General features: G+C 28.9%; 2 protein-coding genes across 2 annotated transcripts; both read left to right on the top strand.

The window, feature by feature from the left end:
* The first annotated feature begins 766 nt into the window (after positions 1–766).
* Positions 767–5,214, top strand: LOC149062015 (uncharacterized). Its single transcript, XM_089215177.1, has 7 exons — positions 767–938; positions 2,129–2,271; positions 2,756–2,821; positions 2,992–3,069; positions 3,579–4,196; positions 4,282–4,450; positions 4,724–5,214. Exons 1-7 carry the CDS (start codon positions 869–871, stop codon positions 5,212–5,214), a joined length of 1,635 nt encoding a protein of 544 aa, XP_089071303.1. The 5' UTR covers positions 767–868.
* Positions 5,215–17,993: 12,779 nt separating this feature from the next.
* Positions 17,994–19,156, top strand: LOC149062016 (52 kDa repressor of the inhibitor of the protein kinase-like). Its single transcript, XM_089217366.1, has 2 exons — positions 17,994–18,820; positions 18,895–19,156. Exons 1-2 carry the CDS (start codon positions 18,093–18,095, stop codon positions 19,079–19,081), a joined length of 915 nt encoding a protein of 304 aa, XP_089073492.1. The 5' UTR covers positions 17,994–18,092; the 3' UTR covers positions 19,082–19,156.
* The last annotated feature ends 6,823 nt before the right edge of the window (positions 19,157–25,979 follow it).

Consider the following 25,979-nt stretch of genomic DNA (forward strand, 5'->3'; position numbering starts at 1 on the left):
TATATATAGAGTATTAGCGATTTCAATAACAATTTACATTGCTGCAGAAATAATTCTACATACCAACGCATGTTACGTAAAGGGATACCGTTCTACACGTAGGAAAAGGATTTCTGCTTTACGATAATTTACGAAGATGATTTAAAATTTTGATTTTGATTATCGCACGAACATTTTAACTTTTCCAAATTTTATGAAATTATAAATCATTATAAATTATTATAAATAAAAAACAAAAAACTGAACACGTGGCCTCACTGAAAAAAATTATGTTGTATAGTTTTACCAAATAGGTTTGTTAGAGATTATATCGTAGTTACTACCAGAAAATTGTTATGCATACAATATTATATTGTTTTCAGTAAAGTCCTCTTTCTGTAAGTTATTGATGGTGTAAAGAACAATAAGATTTGCTGTATTTAAAAATTATTACGTAAATACAACAGAATAAACGAATTAACAACACTTTTAATAGACGGAACAATATTTCTGGTAATCTACGTTTATTAGATAAAATCTATTTTTAAACTGAGTATACCAAAAACCGAATGATGGATTGTGGGTACGGAACATTTGTGATTACAACAAAACCTTGTAGTAATAACAACCAATAATAAGGTTTTCCCAATACTATTTCTTAAATTATCAAGTAATATATAGTTGATACAAGAGTGGCAAGGGGGTGGAGGATGCTAATCGGCACGGCGCGCGGCGGTCGACTGGAGAAGACTCAAAGACTGTTGTCAGCGGAGTTCGGACTGCGGGTTGCCGATTGACTCATTTGCTATTCATCTTGTATCTATACTCAGTTGTCTCATTTCGCATTTTCGCCGTTTAGCGTTTAATAATTACATTTATTAATATTATAATGGCAGACTGCGATGCAGCTGATTTTCTGAAAGCCTGGAATTTAGAACAATACATTGAAGTTTTTCGTGGTAAGTACCTCTTAACATTTGATACATTTACAGTTCACTCTATAGCAGAGGGTCCCAAAATTTTTTTTTCCCGTAGACCATTTTAATATTTGATTTTTACATATTAATCGATGTGTTGTTTGATACCTTACACGGAGCTTACAGGATTTTTTATAGAGGTCTCAATGGAACACATGTTTTTTTGCACATAAATATAAATATTTTGAATAAACACATAGGTATTTCACGTGACACTTGTATTCCGCGATGGCATTCACGTGAATTTACAAAATACGTGTATTCCGTGATTCGTTTTATTTTTAAATTTTTTCTCGGTTTTAACAATGACTATAGTTGCCAATTAGTTGGATTAGATAGATAATGTCTATCTATATTTCACGTGTAGAATTTATAAATTCACGAAATTCACGTGTAGGATTTTTAAATACACGAAATTCACGTGAATTACGTGAACTACGGGTTACACGGTTTTCATTACGAAATTTTTAATTTCACGTGTACACGTGTAAACCGTGTACACGGGTAATAAGAGCTCTAGTTTTTTATGGAGTGAACATTTATAAAATATATAAGGTGTAAAGTTTGTTTTTATTTCTTTAATTTTTTAAATATTTAAGCAACACCAAATGTTGCTTATTATTTAGTTGTTAAATTAGGTACTAAATAAGTAGCTACCTAACATGAATACCAGAGTTTTTTGAGATCCGATATCCAAATCAAAGAATTTAATTAGGTACCTATACCTATTGCCTACGGAAATCACGGATAGAAAAATTTAATTTAATTTGTTCACAAAAAAATATTGTTACTTAACGCTAAACTTTATTGTTTTTTTATAAGTAGACAATTTTGATGGAAATCTTTCATTAACATTTCTTATTATAGCTATGAAAATAAAAACTTATATGAATTTCTAACTGAAAAATAGTTGCAACATTAATTGTAAAAATTATCATGGCTTTAAATAGCTAAAAAAGTGTCGAAATAGTTTATGAAAATGTTCCCATCTATGTAAAATGCTAATGTAAATATTTGATCAAAATTTCAATGGTCTACAGTTAATAATTTTTGAGTCATGCTCAGAATCTAAAATAAGTAAAAGCTAATAAAATAGTCTAGGATATAACACTGCCAATCATAATAATAATAAAATTTAACTATCTACAGAATTTTAATTTTTTCTTCGACAGAAAACGATATAGATATGAAGACCATACCCTTGCTAACTGAAGCCATGATGATGGAATTAATTCCTAGTGTTGGACACCGAGCACAATTAAAATCAAATGTTGACCAATGGAAAAATATTATCCAGCAGATACCTTCACCCTCAGTAATTTTATATTATAATAATTCATAAGTATATAAATCAATCGTAATTTTAAAATAACTTATCCATAAAATGTAATTAGTAATGCTCCAGGTTAGGTTAGTAGGTACCTATTGTTTTACGAAATATTAAGACAATTATTTTGATAATGGTTTCATAAACAATCATCATCTGTATAAAAATATTTTATTCTCTTTTTGAAAAAAGTATTCAATTATGTACCTACTTAGACTTAGTTTAAAGTAATTACATGATGGTCTTATTTATTATTTAATTTAAAACATAATTTACTTTTTAATTATTTAGTTATCATAATCAATCATGGTTAATTTAATTTTAGTATGTACATTTTTTACTCTGGATAAATTTTGTTTTTAGTTGTGATTTTCTTTAAATTATTTTACTAATACTATTATATTTTACAAACTCTTTTTTTCACTTAAAAATTAAAACTTTTTATGGAAGTAATTTTTTGTTTTAATTTCAGGCTGTATCTTGCAGTAGTATTGACTCAGATATACAGATAACTAATTTAGTAGAAAATAATGTATGGGTAAGTCATATTTTTTTATTATAAGTACCTATATACCTTGATTTAACTCTATCTCATAATAATCTTTAAATTATTTCAATATTTCAGTGGATTCTTTTATTTCTATTTCAGAACTTGTTGAATGTTCAATGAAATATTTATATGTGAATAATATGTTTTTAAAATTTCAGTCTGAAACTCCCAGTAGTAACAGTAGTGGAAGCACAGTGAAGAAATCACCAGAAGAAATAACACAAGATAATGTATCGGTAAGCTTATAATTTGTATTATATTATATTATAATCTTCAAATAATTTATTTATTCTAATATTTCATAAGATTATTTTTTTATATTTCTAAACATTTTTCTATTATAATTCAATATTAGTACCTACCTATTAAAGTCCTTAATATCTGCATATATTGCCAATGAAATGTTTTTGTCACAATATGTAGGGTTGTAGGGATTGTATACATTAAATGTAAGACTATGAACTCAAGTACCTACTCAACAAATAATATATAATTTAGGTAATTTATACAAATATTTTTATCTTGACTTAGATCAGAACTCATACAAACAGTTTCAGAAACAGTATTGATTTTATTAGTCTAATTATTATATACCTATTAGGTAGTCTTTATTAGTATTAATGTAAGAATAAAATTGTTATTAGTGTTATGCTTAACAATTTTGTTGAATTTTTTAATAACAATTTTTTTATTAGAAAGTTTTAATGAAAATGTATTCAAATAATAAATAATTTTACTATTGCAGGAAGTATTGGAACTACTTAGAACTACAAATGAAGAAAAATCGTTATTGGCTACATTTCATCAAAGTGGTTTGTTAGATAGTACAGGTCGTAGGCGTTTGTGTCACTTAATAATGAATAGAGAACTCAGAGATGATGTTCAAAGACGTATTCCATCATCACGTTTACATAACCTTGCATACCAAATCACAAAAGTTTTTAAAAATGAACGACCATCAACTTATTTTATTCCATACATTTCTTACGGACCGGGCTTAAAAAGAGCAGCCAAAGGAAAGCTTCTCGACTGTTTAAATAATAGGAGAAGGGAATATAGAAAATCTGGTTTGATTAATTCATCGAGACGAAGCTCAACATCTTCTGAATCATCTTTTAGTTCTATTCCATTACCGGAAGGACTTATACAATCGACTGAAGAAGAAGGAAATTACATTCAATCTGTTGTGGAGGAAAATCTCAATTGGCTAAGAAACTCTAGTGACCCATGGGATTTAGTAGAAATAAATTGGAATTTGACATCCAGCTTTCGCTTAAAAAGACTGATGTCACAAGACGGTCCTTCGATTGCAGAGTACATGACTGAGTTTCCATGTTTGAAAAAACCTGCAGGATATCTCCTTGTAAGTGCATATGATATTATTAATAATTTGTAATTTGTATCTGATTACTCATTTGATTATTAAGATCTTATTATTTATTCTTTAGATTTTAAAAGACTTTACCGTTGCGTATCCAAAATCTGTCGATAAACTGTATCAGAACTTACCAATATATAGAAAGAAGATTATTGACCTAACATTGACTAAAAGTAAAAAAACTAAAGATTCCACTGTACATCAAATTTTGAATGATTACTTACAGTACAGCTCTGAAGGTTAGTTGAAAATTATTTTGCTTAACAATTGATTAATAAATATTTTTATGAATCAAACAGTGTCCAAAAAAAATAAAACCAATCTTCTAGTCCTTGACTAACATGATTTTTATTAATGAATACCTATTTTGTATTCTTAAACTTATTATTCAAGCTTTAATTTGAAAATTAATTGGTAAATGTTTAGTGTTTACTGTATGTTATGGAATTATTATGTTAAAATGAAGAATTATGTCAAGTAATAAATTAAAATGTTTTTTTTTTTTTGTTTAGATGAAGAAACATCAAATATAGTTTGTCTGTTTTGCTTGGTATTCCTCATTGGGAATTCAGTTGTTAGGGGGAAAAAGGCATCAACACAATGGAAGCCATCAAAATTAGAGGCTAGAGATGGTTTCATAACTAAAATATCTAGCGACGCTGAAATACAAGAAACCATTACGAGAAGGCGAGAAAAACTGTCAAGCCTAGGCCACACATTACAGCCCTTCATAATTATTGTTGGACCAAGCTATAACTCTATTCAAAACTACTTGGTAATCGTTGATAATACTATTTATAAACTCCACTCTATTACAGCTGCTGTTGATTGCTGCTTTAAAATATTTTTAACTTTGAATGCAGAGTACCCTGTAGAATCCACAGGAATATGGTCCTTTATTCAAAAGGGGTTTTATCAGATAAAAACGCTCTGGGATAAAAATTACACGACTGTTAGTGCCCTTTTATCTGATTTAGGGATTCCTATTTTGCAGGGAGATTAATTATTTTTTTATTCACTGAATTTGTATTAGTTGAACAATAATTAACAGTTAATTTTATTAATAAAAAGTTTTCAAGTATTTTATAATGTATTTGATTTTAAAGTTTAAATAAAAGATACATTGTTTATTTTAAATTTAAAATGCCTACTTGTTTTTTATGTAAAGAACAATTTGTTAATATTAAGGTTCTTTTTAAACACTTAGATCTATATCATTCTCAAAGTATTGATTCATATGTTTGTGCCGAAGGAAATTGCTCAAGATCATTTTCTTTAAAAAATTCTTTTAGAAAACATTTATCAAGCCATAACACAATAGAAACTTCTGAAACAAGTCCTGACATAATTATACAACCGTCTACTTCCCAGCAGCTCAATGAAGATATTTCATTAAATTCTATAATTCCTACATCAGATAATGTACCTGACCCAAGAGAATTTTTAAATAAATCAATAAGTTGTTTTCTTGCGTCTCTTTATGCAAATCCAATTATGCCAAGAAATGCTGTTCAACTGGTGGTTGATGGTATTGATAAGGTTATAACACAAGGTATTTTACCGTGTGTTGATAATTATGCCGAGAAATTATTAAACCGTGGTGAAATTTCCCCAGGATCTTTTGAAGCTTCTAAAAATATTTTGAAAGTTATTGAAAACCCTTTAGATAATTTTAAAAGTGAACATAAAAGATTTAAATATTTCAGTGAACAATTATGTACTTATATAGAACCCAAAGAAATTGTAATTGGACAAAGGTTGAATACAGTTTTAAGGGGGGGCTTGTCTACCTTAGAACCTTGTAATTGTACAATGCAATTTATGCCATTGCGTCAAATTCTCCAAAAATTTTTTTCTTTAGAAAATGTACTTACAGATACTTTGAAATATATGGAAAGTTTGTCCAAAATCATAGTATTATTAGCAACTTTATTCAAGGATCTTTTTGGCAATCAAAGTTACAAAAACATAATGGGCGCACTGTTTTACCACTGTTCATGTTCTTCGATGACTTTGAAAGTGGGAATATACTTGGTAGTCACTCTGGTATTCACAAATTAGGAGCGGTATATGTATCTGTTGCATGCCTTCCTCCACATCTTATAACAGTTTTGTCTAATATTTTTATGGTTCTTCTGTTTCATTCTGCTGACAGAGAAGATTTTAAAAACAATATTATTTTTAGACCTTTAATTGATGAGTTCAACTTTTTGCAAAGTAATGGTATTGAAATTAATACACCTTTATTTCAAGGAAAATTATATTTTGATTTAGGTCTTATCCTAGGCGATAACTTAGGTTTACATGCTATAACTGGCTTTACTGAAAGCTTCTCTTCCAATTTTCCTTGTCGGTTTTGTATGATACATAAAGATAGATTGAAAATCTTATGCTATGAAGATGAAACTCTTTTAAGAAATGTTGAGCAACATAATGTACACGTTATAGAACAAAACATGTCAGCATCGGGAGTAAAAGAGGAATGTGTTTGGTTAGGTATAACACATTTTAGTCTCTTTGACCAGGTAGGTGTGGATTGGATGCATGATTTTCTTGAAGGTAGTGCAAAATATATTTTTGCTTTTATTATACCTTATTATGTTAATGAATTAAAACTTTTTTCTCTTGAAATCTTAAACAATAGAATGTTTGGTTTTGATTTTGGACCTGAACATAATAGACCTAGTGCGTTTACCAAAGAAAATGTGAATCAGGGAAATATCCGACAGTCAGCATCTGAAATGTTAGTATTGATAAGATATTTTGGATTAATCATTGGTGATTTTGTACCAGTTGAAGAGCCAGTATGGACATTGTACATGACTATGCGTAGAACTTTAGATATTATGTTATCAGTATCAATTGAAAAAGATAGCTGCTCATTGCTCAGAACGTTAGTGGGAGAATTAAATGAATTGTACTTAAAATACAGTAAAAAATATCTGAAACCAAAATTTCATTTTATGCTTCATTATCCTGCTTTGATTAATAAATTTGGTCCCATTTCTCATCTCTGGTCTATGAGGTTTGAAGCCAAGCACAGAACATCTAAAATTTCTGCACGATCAAATTTTAATAGACGTAATATTTGTTTGTCATTAGCTATTAAACATCAACTACAGCTTAATGAAACTTTTTTAAATGGTAAATTATGTAATACAGTTTTTGTTGGACCCTACAAGTTTTTAAACTCCATAAAACGATATGAAGTTCAAACATCATTAAACCTTAGCTCAGAAGTACCCTTAAAACTGGTAAACTGGGCAAAGGTCAAGGGAACTCATTATAAGATTAATACAATAGTAACCAAAGATATTTTAGAAGATAATTATCCAATTTTTGCATCAATTATAAATATTTTTCTTTATGGTCCAGACAGAATTATTTTTGAAGTAAATGTATTCTCAAGTATTTGTTTTGATGAACATGTGTTTTGTTATGAGATTAATAAACCTGATATAAAAAATAAAGACTCTACGTGTTATATTTTTCAAGATTCATTAATTTCTCCTGTGCCTAACAGTTTAAACATAGCATATAATGGTAAACAATATGTTACTGTAAGAAGTCCTTTTTAATGTTTTATATTATAGATTATTAAATGTAATATTGTAAATTTTATCATTTTATCAATTTAATTTTACAGCTTATTAATTATTATACAATACCTATGTTGTATGTATTAACCTATTTTATGTATCTTAATTCTCTACTGTTAAATTTTGTATTAAATGCATTGAATTATGTATAATTTATATTTACCTACTATTATATTTTTACTTAACTATTTGTTTTGTTGACTAATTGTAAATAAATACTGTGCAAACTGCAAATATCTTTTTCATTAAAAAAAAAATACTTACAATGCAATTAAATTTTTTATTTTAAAATGTATAAGAAAATATGGTTTAGGCTACTTGATAAATAAATGGTGTTTAATAATGTACTTATAATTGTGTTCATAAATCATTATTGTCTATGAAACATTTAATTTTTTAAATAATAAGTAGTAAATATATTATTGACTAACATAACATAAATATATTAATATGTTTATTATTATGACAATAACATTGAGTAAAGTATTATTATATTATATAATATATATTGAATATATGTCTATATATTTTACTCGACGATAATAGCTACCTAATAAACATGGTTGTAGTTATTAAACGAATTACCATATTCACTTGTAATTGCAACATTACAATAATTTATATTTTCTAACGTCAATGTTATTATTACTAAACATATCAAAGGCAATACTAAGTTGTTTGGTAATCATATCAGAATTTACTGCGATAACATCATAACTATCCTGTTACTCGCACTAATCTAACTGGTACTGATTATATTTTGATTTGTATTGAGTAGTAACAAAATATTATATACACCGAAGTTACCCATACAAATGGTTTGTATGTAGAACTAATCACAGTTCGGTTCTGATAACTAAAGATGATGTTCAAACAACATTTTATTGTTAACAAGATTTGATTAATTATTGTAACTAAAATTATTGTTGTCACTGTAGCAACCACTTTTCGTGGTTACATTTACCATATTTCGTTTCACGTAACAATATTTTTTTTTCAGTGCTGCAATGACCACTGCACAGTGCATAGTGCAATGACTAAAAAAAAAAAATAAAAAGATTTTCTCATACATTACTTTACAGCAGTGTTACGTGTTTGAGTTAACTGAAAGGAATACAAAAATTCACATTGATTCAAACGCACATGTGCCGAAAAAGCCCTTTCAACCTAACGATATTCTACTAAATGGTTATCGAATATTTTCTGGGATAGAATATCATATTAAATATTAAAATTATTTTAAAGTATTTAAAAAGAAATAAATAGGTAAATAAAAAAAACGCGAGACAAATCTATTATAAAAGTACCTTAAACAAATATTTAATATCGACAAAGGTCTACTTACTCGATTACTGCTCGATTGTTAAATGAAATTAGTCTTACCATCTCCCGATCACATAGCCTGTTGCCAAAAAAGTATTTTCCATCACTCTTCTAAATTGGTTACATACGATAACGGACGTATCGATAACTGCGCGATTAAACGAAAGGTGCGTATGACAGAGCACAGAGATCGATAGTGGATACGGGAGATAGACAGAGACCGTGTCGTAAAACGCGCCTTTGATAACAATATATTATATGTATTGAAAAATATTAAACACCGTTCGATCAAATATCATTCTTTATATAACTTAACATTATACCATAAAACTTTACTATCTACACGACTACGCGTATAACATGATTTTTGAATGTCTATGAAATCCGCCTTATACTAAAATACCTATTCAGTATTCCCTAAATATAAATTCCACTTATCGTCGTGTCTGCATACTTGAATTGATGTAGCACATTGTCCAACTTGAGTAGCTTACTTGAAAATTAATCGATGTTTATCTGTGTTGACTGACTTGCTAGACACTTCAAAATTACTTTTTTTTTAACATACGAAAAAGCACCGGACTTGTGACGTGAGGCCGTATTATTCAATTGCCGACTTCCGTGGGCAATGTGAGAAATCTAGACACTCAAACTCGATATTCAAACTTCCCGCCTTCGGAACGTGATCACCAACACCGAGTCTTATCAAAACTCCTTATCACATAGACAATTTTTGTTTTTCAACCAACATTTCATTTTTTTTGTTAAAAAATAAACTACGACATTATCGTTTCCACCCAACACCAACCACTCACAGCGAGTCTCACGGACCCCCGAGTTTCAGGACAGCGAGTTTCCGATGGCAGCTAGTTGTAATATAATAAGAAAAAATGTTAGTTAACATCTCAACTTTATGCATTGAACAGAAAAATTCAAGCTCAAACTTATTATTAAAGAACTAATAATAAGAACTAAGTAAGTTCAAACACATCATTTGAGTTAGCATGTTTTTCAAAACAAGTTTCCAGATATTTTAGAATTATAAACAAATTGTGATCTGGATGTGTAAGGTATCCTTTACTTTTTGCTTGAACTAAAACAGCCTCTTGACCTACTTATGACGTATTTAAGTTCTTTAAGCCTTCAATTCAAATTTTGTTCACTAAACGCATTGATATGTATCTATTAAATGTATTTATATAAAATATATTAATATATACTATTTTATAAAAGTTATTTAGAGGTTTTAGATTCTGAACGAAGTGATGAATGTATTGATTTTACAATGATGTGTGTGTTTTTTTTTTTTTATGTTTGTTTTTGTGTCTGTGTACAGCATAACTAGTCGAAATAATGCTTCGATTTCAAACTTTGGGGGTGGTTTCCGATGTAAAAGTGAATATCCTTGGTGGATTATAGAGGTCAAAAGTAAACATTTACCAACAGCTTTCAAAAAAATCGAGAAAAACAAAAAAAAAAACGACAGAAAAACGGAATTTTTATGCAAAACCAGTTTTCGACCAAATCGATATTTTTATATGGTTGTAATTCAAAAACTAATCACTGTAAATACTTGAAATTTTCACCAAATGTTAATGTTAGTGATATCTATATACAGTTTAATTTTCAAAAATTTTCGTCTTTTTTGAGTTATTTATAGACCACTGAAATTTTCGATTTTTTTTTTGAAGTGTCGGTAAAAAAATGTTGGACGACCAAAAAAACATGAAAATTTAATACAAGGTTTCTTATGAGTTGTTCTAATTGTAGCTAAAAAAAATTAAAAATCGTTAGTCACTATTTTTTTATAAGCGTTTATAGTTCAAATTTTTACGAAATCTGTCGAAAATGCGATAATTTGCAAGTAATTTTGAAGTTGAAAAATTATAAAATTCTTTGTGTTTATAACTAAGGATTAAAAATACAACACTAAGTTTTCCATAAGTTTTCCTTCAAGTATCTATAGAGAAAACTCGAGGCATCATTATACGAAGAATTTTAAGTGCGTTTGAATTTTAAATTTTTACGAAATAGCGTACGATAACGATTTATCCTGAAACGATTTTAAATATTTAATATTATTCAAAAAGTATAAGTCGTAGAGACTTGAAAATTTTATCAGTTATTTATATTGGCGTTTACTTTACACTAAAAGCTAGGGATCCAAAAACTTTAGAGGATGCTATGCAGGTAGCGAAAGACGAAGAAACCGAATATAACGCTAATTTAGATGTAGAAAAATTACGGAAAAACTTGGAAAGACAAGATTTAAACGGGGGAAATGTACTTGAAAATAAGTTTAGGAAACAAGGAAATGATAATAATAGTAACAAACAAAATTTTAATCGCGGAAATAACAGATACAATAATTATAACAACGGGTTTAACGATTCTAATAGGCGAACTAATAATAACGTATATAATAATACATTCGATAAAAATTTTAATCGGAATGGATATAATAACGGAAGACAAAACCAGAGCAATTTTAATCAGCGTAATAATAATCAAAACAGGATATCGCCAAATAACGCAGGATGTTATATCTGTGGCGGCACAAATCATTTCGCACGAGACTGTAGGCAGGCAGGTCAAAATCTGAGACAAAACATTAATATGAATAGACAACAAATTCCAAATTTCAATCCGCGTAGAAACAACAATAGTAATAATAACGTAGTGGAACCACTGAGTTGCACCTATTGCAATAAAAGAGGACACGAAATTTCGAGTTGTTACACAAAACAGTGAAACGATAGGAATAACGCAAATTCGTCGGGAAACGCTCAGATGCCAACCTCGAGTGGGGTGAGATTGGTACATCAAATAATCGATTCAGAACCCTCACAGAGCGATGCTTACGCATTTCAACAGCTATAATTCAAAATCATATAATGTTACAATCATCTAGTTTTAATACAGAAAATGTTCAATTACTATTAGACACGGGTAGCGATTTAAATTTAATAAAAATAAATAAATTAGCTGGTAACACGATAATAAATGAAAATGAAAAAATTTATCTAAAAGGCATAAACGAAAAAATAGTTCCTACAATTGGACGTACAATAATTACATTAATAATAGATAAAAACGAATTTAAAACTGACTTTTTTGTAGTAGATAAACAGTTTCCGGTCGATAAGGACGGAATACTAGGACAGAAATTTCTGATAGAAAATAACGCTATAATCGATATCGCAAATAGTACATTAACAATAAAAGATAAAAATGACTTTAACGAAAATAAAATATGTTTCACATTAAAACCGCGAACGGAAACGGTGGTTTGCATACCGATTGCAGATCCCGATATGAAAAATAAAAATATTTTAATAAATAAACAACAATTATCAGAGGATGTGTATTGCGCAAATATATATAATACGGTTAAAAATGGCAAGATTACAGTTAGTGTATTAAACATATCAGAAGTAGCACAGGAAGTGAAATTAGCGCAGATTAATAAAATATCATATGAATATGACGTGGATACAGATAATCACGAAATAAAAAATATAGTTCATGATAATGCACGCGTAGATAAAATAAAAAGTCTTATTAGGAGTGACCATTTAAATACAGAAGAACGCGAAACGATAATAAAAATTTGTGAGCAATATGCCGACATATTTTATTTAGAGAACGATTATTTAACTATGACAACAGCGGCAGAACACGTAATTAAATTATCTGTTGACCAAGCCCCAGTTCATCGAAAACAATATAGGCTACCGCATGCGCAGTTACCTATAATTGAGGCAGAACTTGCGAAAATGGAAGAAAACGATATCATAGAACGGAGTATGAGTCCGTTTAACGCACCACTCTTATTAGTGAAAAAGAAGGCAGACGCGTCAGGGAAGGAGAAGTTTCGAGTAGTTATAGATTTCAGGGCATTAAATAATGTTACCTTAAACGAATTCCACCCTTTACCGAATATCACAGAGATTCTGGACCAACTAGGTCAATGTCAGCTTTTCACTCTACTCGACCTTCGAGCGGGATACCTTTAGCAAAAGATTCTAGAGAGCTTACGGCCTTTTCAACAGGTCAAGGTCATTACCATTTCAAGCGATTAGTGATGGGATTGGCGTCAGCACCCAGTACGTTCGCACGTATTATGGCAAACGTTTTATCGGGACTAATTGGAGTAAAGTGTTTAGTTTATTTAGATGACATAATAATATACGCGAAAAACTTAAGTGACCATAACAATAAATTAATTAGCGTATTCGAAAGATTACGTATACATAATCTAAAAATAGAACCAGACAAATGTGAATTTCTAAAACGAGAATGCCTGTTCCTAGGACATATAATCTCGGAACATGGAATTAAACCAGACTCAAAGAAAGTTACTGCAGTTCTAGATTTTCAAATACCCAAGAATGTAAAACAAATAAAAAGTTTTCTAGGACTTAGTGGATATTACCGGAAGTTTATAGAAAATTATAGTTCGATAGCTAGACCGATGACTAGGTTGTTAAAGAAAGATGTAAAGTTCGATTGGGACGATGATTGTCAACAAGCGTTTGATAAATTAAAGACATTACTCTGTTCAGAACCAATTTTGCAATACCCAGATTTTACGAAAGAATTTATACTTACGACCGACGCGAGTGGGAAAGCGCTAGGAGCAATATTATCACAAGGAAAGATAGGGAGCGATCTACCTATATCATACGCGTCTAGGACGTTGAGTCAGTCGGAAGCGAATTATTCAACAACGGAATTAGAATGTTTGGCAATTATATTTGGGGTTAAACATTCCAGACCATATCTCTACGGTAGAAAGTTCACGATTCTTACAGATCATCGACCATTATCTTGGTTGTTTAACTTAAAAGGTCCTTTATCTAAATTAGCAAGGTGGAGAATCGAATTGGAACAATATACATATGAAATTAGGTATAAACCAGGTGTACAAAACGCGAATGTAGACGCGTTAAGTCGGATGTATAATATTAAAGAAATAAAAGATGAAAGTTACGCAAACTTTCTTGAAAAATCGGAAACTATGATAATAACCAATAGAAACGTGAAAGAGGTACACGGTGAACTAATAGAGTCACCAAATGAATACAATATAGTGTCAAAGTTTCAAAAAATAGAAAAGTATTATAATTTTAGGTCAGGAATAAATTACGAACTAAAACAAAGATTCGGAAAGGATAAAACGCTAAAATCAAATAAGGATATCGGGGGCGTTGTAAAATTTAAAACGGACGATAGATATATAATATTTTTGATAACGAAAAGTAAACAAAAGCAATTAGCGACGTATGAAAATATGCATCTGGCATTATTGAATTTAAAATATTTCTGCGAAAAACATTCATTAACTAAGTTAGCTATGAACCAGTTAGGGCGGAAAGACGGTTTAGATTGGGCAAAAGTTCGATCTATAATACGATATGTATTTCGTAACACAAACATCGAGATAATAATCTGTACTAAATTAGAATACAGTAAGGAAGAAAAATTAGTTATTTTTAAACAATTTCACGATTCTTTACTAGGAGGTCACGCAGGAATACATAGAACATATAAAAAAATTAAACGGCAATTTAACTGGCCAAATTTAAAACAGGAAGTAAAAGATTACATAAAAGGTTGTGCTTCATGTCAGGCGAATAAAACTACTAACAAACATCATAGAAGTCCCATGGTAATCACTACGACAAGTTCTAAACAATTCGAAAAATTATTTATGGACATTGTAGGACCATTAATAGAAACTGAGTCAGGTTTCAAGTACATACTTACTTTTCAAGACGATTTGACAAAATATTCGTTGGGAGTCCCGTTACATGACCACACGGCGAATACGGTAGCGAAAGAATTTGTTACTAAGTTCGTATGCGTGCATGGAATACCTCAAACGATTTTAACAGATCAGGGCACTGATTTTCTTAGCAAAATCTTTTCCGAAGTATGTAAATTACTAAAGATTAACAAAATAAATACAAGTCCTTATCATCCACAAACCAACGGTAGTTTAGAAAGGTCACATAGAACTTTAGCCGAATATCTAAGACATTACGTAGATAAAGATTTAAATAATTGGGATCAGTTACTGCCTTACGCACTATTCGTATATAACTCGACAGAACACACCGCAACCAATTACCAACCGTATGCGTTGTTATATGGAAGAGATTTAGATATACCAGTAAAATTAAAATGTAATCCAGAACCTAGGTATAATTATGACGATTATGTATTCGATCTAAAACAGAAAATGCAAGAGTCGCATAAAATCGCGAGAGAAAGATTAATACAAAAGAAAATAAAATCTAAAAATCATTATGATAAAAAGGTTCACAGTGAGGATTTAAGGATAAAAGATCTAATATTACTTAAAGATAAAACCCAAAAGAATAAATTAAGCGCGTTATGGAAAGGACCATATGAAATTCTAGAAATACTAGATAGTGAAAACGTGGTAATAGCGCGAGGTAGACAGCAGGTCACCGTGCATAAGAACGATGTAAAGAAATACTATGAGACCATGGTATAAAGGAAATATAAAAAAAAAAAAAGATAATTAAATATTGTATAAAGAAAAAGTGGTACACATAAGTAATAATAGAGTAGTACGCAATTAGTGAAATTAGGTATAGATATAAGTATTAAATAAGCGAAGAAATGGAATAATAATAAAAAGTTCGATAAAATAGGGAGATTGCTGAACCTCCAAGAAACACATGATGTAGTTTGTAAAAAGACACATAATATAACACATGCCAATGATCCTCGGACTGATGTACAATTTACAAAATGTATATTTGACCACGTGATAAGAAAAATGGGGTATGATAATTTAATTAAACATTTTAGATAACTATAGGTAGAGAATAGAAAACTATGGATGGACCGCTACGACTTGAGACCTATGCAAAAGAGTCGTAACGGATATGTCCATAGGTTGGAATAGATAAAGAACACCGGAAAAACCGGATAGTACCTATAAACTAGAATATATATATATATACACTTAAAACGATTAGAATGTATGGTTAAGGGAATTAAATTAAAGGGATAAGTTAGTTAGAGGAACTTTATTAATATTGTTATAAAAAAAAAAATAATGAAAAAAAAAAATGTAAACTATGGTTATGGGAAAATATTATTATTAGTATTATAGGACAATTATGTTAATCAAATAAATAAACAATTAATGGAACATACATGTACTACTAACACAATCTTTATTATTATATAAGTACAAACAAAAAAAAAAAATATATTATTAATATAACTATTAACCAAAAATATATCATATTATATAAAACATTATTAATATATAAAATATATTATAATATGTAATTTTTTCTATAAATAAAAAACATATTTACAATAAATTAATATAAATAATATTTCATTAAATTTTATTCTATTAAAATATAAATAATTTTTAACTGAGTGATAAAAAATTAATACTAGCTATAAATATAAGATGATAAATGATTGGTAGGTGTCTGGTGTATTGATTATATATTGATAGTCAGGTGATTTAATTAAAAAAAAATTAAAATACAATTTTATAAGTTTTGTTACTAATCCTAATTCCTACATTTACTTTTGTATACTATTAAATATGTTTTTTTTTTTTATTGTCAAATAAAGCAATCTAATGCATTAACCAGTGAAACAAAAGAAGTAGTTGATGAAGTTTTGACAAATGATTTTGCTGTTGAAAATGATTGTGATCAGTATGATATTGGACATTATATAAAACATGATTTAAATATTACTGAAGATTTTAAGTATAAACTGTTGAAGAATCCTTGGGTTCCAAGTATCCATTATAATTTTAAGAAAGATATTGTTGTTGGAAATCGGGCATTTGTATTTAAGTGGTTTTCAATTTATCCTTGGCTGGCTTATTCAAAAATATTTAAGGGCACATTTTGTCTATACTGTGTTTTATTTCAAACTTATGTATCTCATGGAGGTTTTCAAGGACAGTTTATAAATAAGCCTTTCCAACGTTATCAAAAGTTTTTAGAAAAAGCAAACAACCATTCAAAAACTCAATGGCATATTGAATCTTCTATACGTTTCAATGATTTTATAAATATGACGAGTAAAAATTCTAGTGTACATCAGATGATTAATACAAACTGCAAAAATAAAATTGATGCAAATAGAAAGAAATTAATACCTATATTATCATCACTATATTTTTGTGCATTACATAATTTACCAATAAGGGGGAAAGACGGATGATTCAGCTGTTTTTAATAAGTTATTACAATTCAGAATTGATGCTGGGGATAATATTTTAAAAGATCATTTGGAAAATGCCCCTAAAAATTTAACTTATATTTCTCACCGTACACAAAATGAGATGTTAGAATCAATGTCTGCAACATTAAAATCTGTTATATCACAAGAAATTAATGAAGCTTCTTGTTTTTCTATTATTGCTGATGAAACAGCAGATATAAGTGGTATTGAACAGTTATCCATTTGTATACGATTTTTAAAAGATAACAATTTGCATGAAGAATTTATTGGGTTTTATCCTTTAAAAGAATTTGATGCCGAGTTCATTTCTAAAACAATATTAGAAGCATGTAATCATATGAAATTAGATTTAAACAAATGTGTGGGTCAAGGCTATGATGGGTGTGCCACTATGGCTGGATGTATATCTGGAGTGCAAAAGAGAATCAAGGATATGTATCCTAGAGCCCATTTTTTTCATTGCGCTAGTCATCGCCTTAATTTAGTCATCAATGATTTAAATGTCTTGCCTGAAGTTAGAAATTGTATTACCAAAATAAAGGACACTATAACATTTTTTAAAGAAAGTGCAGTTCGCATGAATGTAATTAATTCTAGTAATTGTAAATTAACCAAACTGTGTGAAACTAGATTTGTAGAGAAGCATAAGAGTGTAAGACAATTCAATGAAAAGTATATTGTTATTGTAGAAGGTTTAGAAGAAATGTCAACATCAAAACATTTTAACAGTAAAACTAAGCAACGAAGCCTTGAAATTCTAAATGCAATTACTACTCCAAGTTTTGTTATTTTACTATCAATTATAGCAAAGTATTCCGCCAAATTTGAATTTATATCTACTATTCTTCAGGGTGTGAATATTGATTTACAAGAAGCCACAAAACGCATTCAAGAGCTTTTACAGATTGTAAAAAATGACAGATGTAACAGTGAGTGTCAATTTAACTTAATATTCAAAAAAGCAGAAGAAACTGCAATTAAAATTGGTCTAGAGTTAAAAATACCACGAAGAGCTATCAGACAAACACAACGAGATAATTATCCAAGTAATAATATTAATGACTTTTTTAGACAATCTTTATTTATTCCCTACTTAGATTCCATAATAATGTCAATTAGTGATAGATTCTCTGATGAAAATTTAAAATCATTTTCATTATTTAATTTACACCCAAAAAAAATGATAAAAATGAATATTGAAGAGTTCAGTGAAGTAGTTAAATCTATCAATAACTTATATGGACCTCTTCTTGATAATTTTGAAGAAGAAGCAATAACTTGGTATGAAATATGGCTAAAAAAACCATGTGATCCAAATACACAAATAATTGATTTACTAGAAGAATCTAAATACTATCCTGCTGTAAATACAGCTTTACAAATAGCTATTACATTACCAGCAACTTCCTGTTCAGTTGAAAGAACCTTTAGGTACCTAACATATTATTATAAACCATATTTTGTATTGATTATTTAATATTGATTATAATTATTATCTATTTTAGTGCTTTGCGTCGTATCAAGACATGGGTAAGATCTACAATGTCCAATATGAGATTAAGCAGTTTGGCACTAATTCACATTCACAAAAATAGATTTGACGATACATTATTTTTTGAAAATCACAAAACCGATGTTATGAATCATTTTGGACTAAATGTCAGACGTTTATCATTATTATTTGATTCATAATTCATATAATATTATTAATAATTTTATAATTTTTTTCTATGTATTGTATTAGTTATGATTTATATTATTATACATTTGGAGTTATGTTTAGATAATAATATAAATATATGTAAAATATAGAACATGCATTTCAATTTGCACCCACTGAGCTGATTTCCTGCGGGCGTCCCTGAACATTAATATTATTGTAATCTACTTATTGTAAACGCGACAGTGTATTTTTTAAGCTAGTTAACTGGGCGACACTAATGTCGCCCAGTGAAAATATTTTGTTACCTAGTAGATAGTATTTTTAAAGACTGGGCGACACAATTTATAAAAGATGAAATTTTATTATATGTAAAAAAAAAAAAATTAAGTACCTAATAATTGCAATGAATGTGTAGGTTATAGATATTACAATAATGTGAAATGTTCATATTATTATCGTATTCGTCAATCGATATTAAACACAAAACGCATTTATCATTGTAGATATGAGAAAATAAGTTATAATAATATTGTTATACATTAATTATAAATTATAATGTATAGCAATAAGCGTAAAATTCCAATGTGTGTAAAAATAGTCGCCGATAACGATTCACGAGACGACTCCGACGCGCGACGGTTCACGATATTGATAGTTTTTATTGATATTTGATAGTTATTCCGCATCCGCATATTATTTTGTTTTTCACTGTGACTGTAACGACGTCGCAATAACAAGGATTTCTGTATTTTTATTCTGATCAACTATTAACTCATAGTTAACAAGTCAAGAGATTACTGGTAAGTACCTTAATAACTCAATAGCATCTTGTGGTGTTTAAAGTGGGTGGTGTACTGATGTGCAATTCTTGTTAAGAAGTTATTAAAAAAAAATAATAAGCCCACCTAAAATATTATTATAGTACTATTTACGGGTATATAAGCGAACAAAGATTTATTTTTTTAAATTAATACAATATTATACAATAAATTATTATAACTAAGCTTAAATTTTATAAAAATCGAAAATTCATTTTTACCTACTATTTTATCTGTTGTAATTTATGTGGTGTGCGACGTGCGTACACGTCTTGCACACCTAGGCACGAGTAGTCACTGTTAAATGATTAGCAGACACTAAACTGTTATGACTTATGAGTTATGAGAATTGCACAACAGTTATCTACCTATATTACTCGTATATTTTGCTGTGTATTTTTCTAAATTGTGTTTCTTGTTTAACTTATGTCTTATTCTATAATAATAATTATATCAACTGTGATTACCAAACCCTTATTTTTAGCATTAAATGGTAATATGAATAATTATAATTATTATAAAATACATTTTATTTCATAGTTTTAAGATGATTTATACAATATATATTTAATAATATAAAATCATAATTAAATTAATTAAAATCATTCTTAAAAGAGTGTGGTATACAACATACATTTTATAAGCAATTGTCAATTCTTAATTATTTAATTATTACATTTTAGCATAATTCAAATCAAAACCACTATGGCCAAACGCATTACAGATTTTTTTGGAGTATCCTCAAAAAAACAAAAATCTTCTACGAGTAATTCAGAATCTTATATTTTATCTCAAAATATAAATTTACCTGACAAAGCTTCGAATTCTAATACTTCTTTTACAAATCAAGTAGATGATAGTGTTGATTGTTCTTTGCCGACTTTATCGTCTTCAATTACTACAACTGAGATTCCACTTAATGTTTCAAATTCGACCAGTGTTAATTCAGAATGGTACAAGGGGTCCAAGTTAGATGCGAATTGGTTAATTCAAACATTTGATTTTTTGAAGAAAGTAAAATTAGGAAAACGATCAGGTATTCAATGTATTTTATGTTTTAATCAAATTTCGGAAGCCAAAAAGTTGTCTCGCAATGGACAAGTTCCAATAGCTGATGGGGTAAGATGTGATGGAAAAAAAGAGCTCATGAGAATTATAGACCATTTAAATAGTGACGCTCATAATGCTGCTTGTTGTGCAGAACAAACTCAGACACTTTGGATGTCACAATCAAATAAACATCCTTGGGTAAAGCTTTTAAAATCTCACGAGTCGGAAGTTGTTACCAATTTAATTGAGTTAGCTATTGATGTTCATAATGACAGTAGAGTTATGACCTTATCTGCGAATTCCTGGCCATCTAGGTCACTCTCTAAAATACATTCTAACGCTCAAATTGCAACCTATCGTGAACATGATTTAGACTCAAATTTTGTTAGTTTTAATCCTTCTAAAGCTGTTTTACATTATAAAGATCCAAACATCTATCGTGAAATGCTAGATATAATTGCGGAAATTGTTATGGAATCTGTATCAGAAGATTTGAAAAAGTCTATTTGTTTCTCTATTCAAATCGACGGATCAGTTGATAAATATTCAGTTGACAATAAGTTTATCACCGCTCGCTATTTAGATGAAACAAATGCTATCAAAAACGTTTTCTTAGGTGAAAGTCATTCAAGCAAACGTGGTGCAGAAGGGTTACTTGATTGTATTTTAAGCACTTTAAAAAAACTTGGTTTAGAAAATATATCCAAAGAAAAGTTACTCGGCTTAACAACTGACGGAGAAAGTGCCAATACAGGAAAAAAGAGCGGTCTTTGGGTTAGGTTGAGGGAATACTTGAAAAGGGATATACTATGTATTTGGTGTGTAACACATAGGTGTGATTTGGCATTTTCTGATATAGAATCAATGGTAACGGAAGTTAAGCATTGGAAAATAAATATAAAATCTGTTGCTACATTCTATAGAGGTTCTGCAATTCGCAACGATGAGCTCAAGATGATTTCGGAAAAGGAAGGAGTAAAGTTTTACAGATTTCCACAACATTTTGAAGTTCGTTTTGTTGAACATCTAATTTTATTGTGCGAATCTGTTTGGAAAAATATGCCATCTATGATAAAACATTGGAATAATATAGTTACAGCCGATGCGGAAATTAGTAATAAAAAAGAAAAAGCAATAGTCAGAGGATTTTTAAAATTATGGAAAGAAGACGGAGATCAATTATTTTATACAGCGTTAATGATGGATGTACTTCGCCTTTTTGAAAGATTTCAAAAGGATGGTCAAAAGTCAATGGTTACCTTATGTGACATCGAGACGTCTAAAAACATAGCCATTTCATCTTTGGAACTGATAGAGACTGCCTATTATCCTGGTGGTAAAGAGGAAGAACTAAAAAATTGTTAGATGATCAAATACCTGACAACAGCGATGAAATAAATTATGATGATAACACTACTAAGAACCAAAGAAAAGTTCCGAATGCATATGTTTCTACGAAACGCTGTGTAACCAGCGTAAGAACTGAAATAGTAAAAAGCGCAAAAGAATTTTTAAGTAATCGACTTGCCGATGATCAATCAAGTATTATACAACGATTTAAAACTTTTTTGAATGCACGAAATCCTCAAGATACAATCAACGCGATAAGATGTGATATTGAAGGCATTTTCGGAAATGAAAATGTATCAACGTTTTGTGACGAAATTATTGGTTTATATGCAACAGATAAACTTCCGTGTCCTATAAACATTACAGATCCAACGGGTAAATTATATTATTATTTAAAAATAAGCAGCTCTACGATATTTTTTGCAAAACTAATACAAGCATATGCCACTATAACACCACATAGTTGTGGACCAGAACGTGCTGTATCCTGTCACACTATATTAAAAAGCAACAAACAGTCTTGCTATTCAAGAGATGCAATTAATAGTAGAATGTATATTGCTCTAAACAGCACTGGGACAGCAAATTTTGATCCAAGGCCAGCAGTGGCCAAATTTTTAAGAACAAAGGAAAGACGTTACAATCTTCCTGACCAAGAATGTTATAAAAATCGGCCATTCGTAAAAAAATTTTTTGAAAAATAGTAATATTGCTAAGTCTAAACATAATTTTGTAATATGTTTTTCAATTTATATAATAAACAAGTAATCATTATACAAATATTTATAATTAGATTATATAGGTAATTAAATATTTTGTATTATATCTTTCTTAAAATTACATTATCTTTTTTTAAATAAATTATGACTTCTTTATAAATTTTACCTACCATTTACTTCTAACATTAAGATTTATTTATAATAATTATGAGGGATGAACATGTCACATGAAATAATTACTTACTATAATTGACTATTTATTATGAGAAAATTGTATTTGTCGCCCAGTCAAAATTTCTTAAAAAATGCACTGAAACGCGATAAGCATATAGATATATTTATACATTATAATCAGGGCTCATAAGTTATAGCTCTAAAAAAGGTTGTTATTAGCGCAATAATATGCTATAAAAAATATTCATATAAGCGCTAAAATATGCACTAAAAATACTAAAATATGCAAAAAAAACATTTATATAAAAAATTATGTTTTATTAAAAAAAAAAAAAATAATAATAGAGTAGCATGGGGTAAAAGTGCGCGTTTTCTATTTATTTGGTTTTTATAATGTGATAAACATTTTAATATGCTCTCAAGTGATATTTTTTCAAAAGGTAAACTTATAAGGAATTTAAATTTATAGATTAAACTTTATTTTAATATACCTTTAAATAATTATTTGCAAAAAATGAAAAAAATAAAAATTGGGAATCTTACCCCATGCGTGGGGTAAAATTCCGTATAGGTAGGGGTAAAAGTCCTTATGGGAAATTAATATAGACTTAGTTGTGTAGAATAACTCTTTATTAGAAATTATTAATCAAAATATATTTTATATTTAACAATATTAAATATTATAATCTTTAAAATACATAAGGAACTTGGTTACCTTGTTTACAGTCCAATATTATTATTAACTTTTATAACTAAATTGCATAATACAATTAATATAAAAAAAATAAAAAAAACATATAATTGTGACTAGTTTGACAATTTGTTTCATTTAACTCATATTAAACATTTGAACAATATCTTTCCCTGAATGGAAAAATAAATTATTTAACACTTAAAATATTAATTAATGATTATAAACATAAAAATAAAACAATATATGCTTAAATTGCATAGTTTAAAATATAAAATAAATAATCTCTTTCTCATAACTAACTTGTCAATTTCAATAGAAACTTTTAATACAAATTTAAAAAAAAAAAATAATTACCTCTTTTTCATGACTACCTTGTCAATTTTAACAAATAGATATTTAAAATACAAATTTAAAAAAAAAACTGACATTAAAAAATGTAACTGAAGTATTATTTCTATGAACATAAATCGCATACAAAGTCTTTATGGGGATCCTCATAGTATGAACATGCTTCATGCCACCAAATGTTACATTTGCAACACATAATCCAATCTTCAGTTGGTGGATCTTCATATTTTTCATTACATGCTGGACAATTTTCTTTGTAAGTTACTGTTGTAGCTGATTCAGCGTTAACCGGTGTGCTTACTTGTTCAGAGGTATCAGCTTTTTTAAGTACTTTTTTCTTGTTTGGTTTTGATTTAGTTTCAAATAAATTTCTTCTTGCTTTCTTATCTGCTTTTTTTTTCAGAAATTAGTTTTGCATTTTCCTTATCTTTTTCTAAAGTTTCAAGTTGGATTTTATAAGGAGTAGAAGACAAAATTTCAGATTTTTTACCTTTGGCACGACGCTTTCTTTTTAGTGATATTTTCGGGAGAGGTATTATATCTGCAGGTGACACTGGGGATTTTATAATTTTTGAAGTTGAGGCTTGAAGTATACTATTTTCTATTGGCTCTGTAGATATATTAGAAGAAATTACTATAAGCGATGATGTAGATTGCTCTTCAACTGTTTGATTTAATTGAACTTCATCATTAACAAATTCAATTGGCATATTTAAAATGTCTAATGGCTGATCATTTTGAGGATCTTCAGAAACTGTCTGATCTGTCACTGTAGAAGGTAGAAAATCATCATCACTAAAAATATTTGGGTTGAGTGGCCAAATTCCACACATTTGAAATGCATTTAATGCTTTGCTCATTGTTGCAGTTTCTCCATATGCATTACCAAAAATTTCTGCAAGTTGATATAAAGTGACCACTCTTCCAGGATGTGTGGTTGTCCATATATCATAATGGTAGGCATAGTAGTCTTTTAACGGTTTGAAGAAACATCTATCTAATGGTTGAGTACGATGACTTGAATGTGGTGGTATACTTACCAAATGTATAAAGTTAGTTCGGCAATATGTTATTGTATTTATATTAATATGTGAGGTGTGATTGTCCAAAATAAGTAAAACTGGGGAGTCTTCAGATGGTTTAACATGATGTTTAAAATGTTCTAACCACTTTAAAAACAAATCTGAATTTATGTAACCACTGTCAGATAAAAAACCTAAAGTTTCTGGGGGTGCACCATTCAAATATTCTTCTTTCATTCTTTTTCGCGGAAAAACTAAAATAGGGGGTACATAAATACCACTCGCACTGAAGCAACAAACTGCAGTAACTAATTCACCACGTTCGGCAGCTACAGATTTTCCTACTATTTTTTTTCCTTTAGACGAAATCACTTTTGGGACTTTATTTGGTACTGTAAGTATTCCTGTTTCGTCCATATTGAATATACAACTTGGTGGTACATTCAATTTTTGATACACTGTTTTTAAATTATCATAAAATCGATTTATTTGATAACGATTGAATCCCATGATTCTCGCAACACTTGTTTTTTGAGGAGTTCTTAATGATAAATCATGTCTTACAATAAAAGAATTTGCCCAGTCATATCCCGCTAATTGTTTTTCTTCATTAAATCGATGTTCAATGTCATTTTTTAATGCAAACTGATATGCTAACTGTTGTAATTTTTTAAAAGATATCCCATAAAATCTATTGTCTAAGTCTTTACAATGTTTTGCTAACTCATTTTCTTGTTCATCATTAAATGTTC

This window comes from Diuraphis noxia, unplaced genomic scaffold (genome assembly GCF_037042655.1).
Source record: "Diuraphis noxia isolate RWA-SAM2 unplaced genomic scaffold, SU_Dnox_SAM2 contig0001, whole genome shotgun sequence".
NCBI classification, from domain to species: domain Eukaryota; kingdom Metazoa; phylum Arthropoda; class Insecta; order Hemiptera; family Aphididae; genus Diuraphis; species Diuraphis noxia.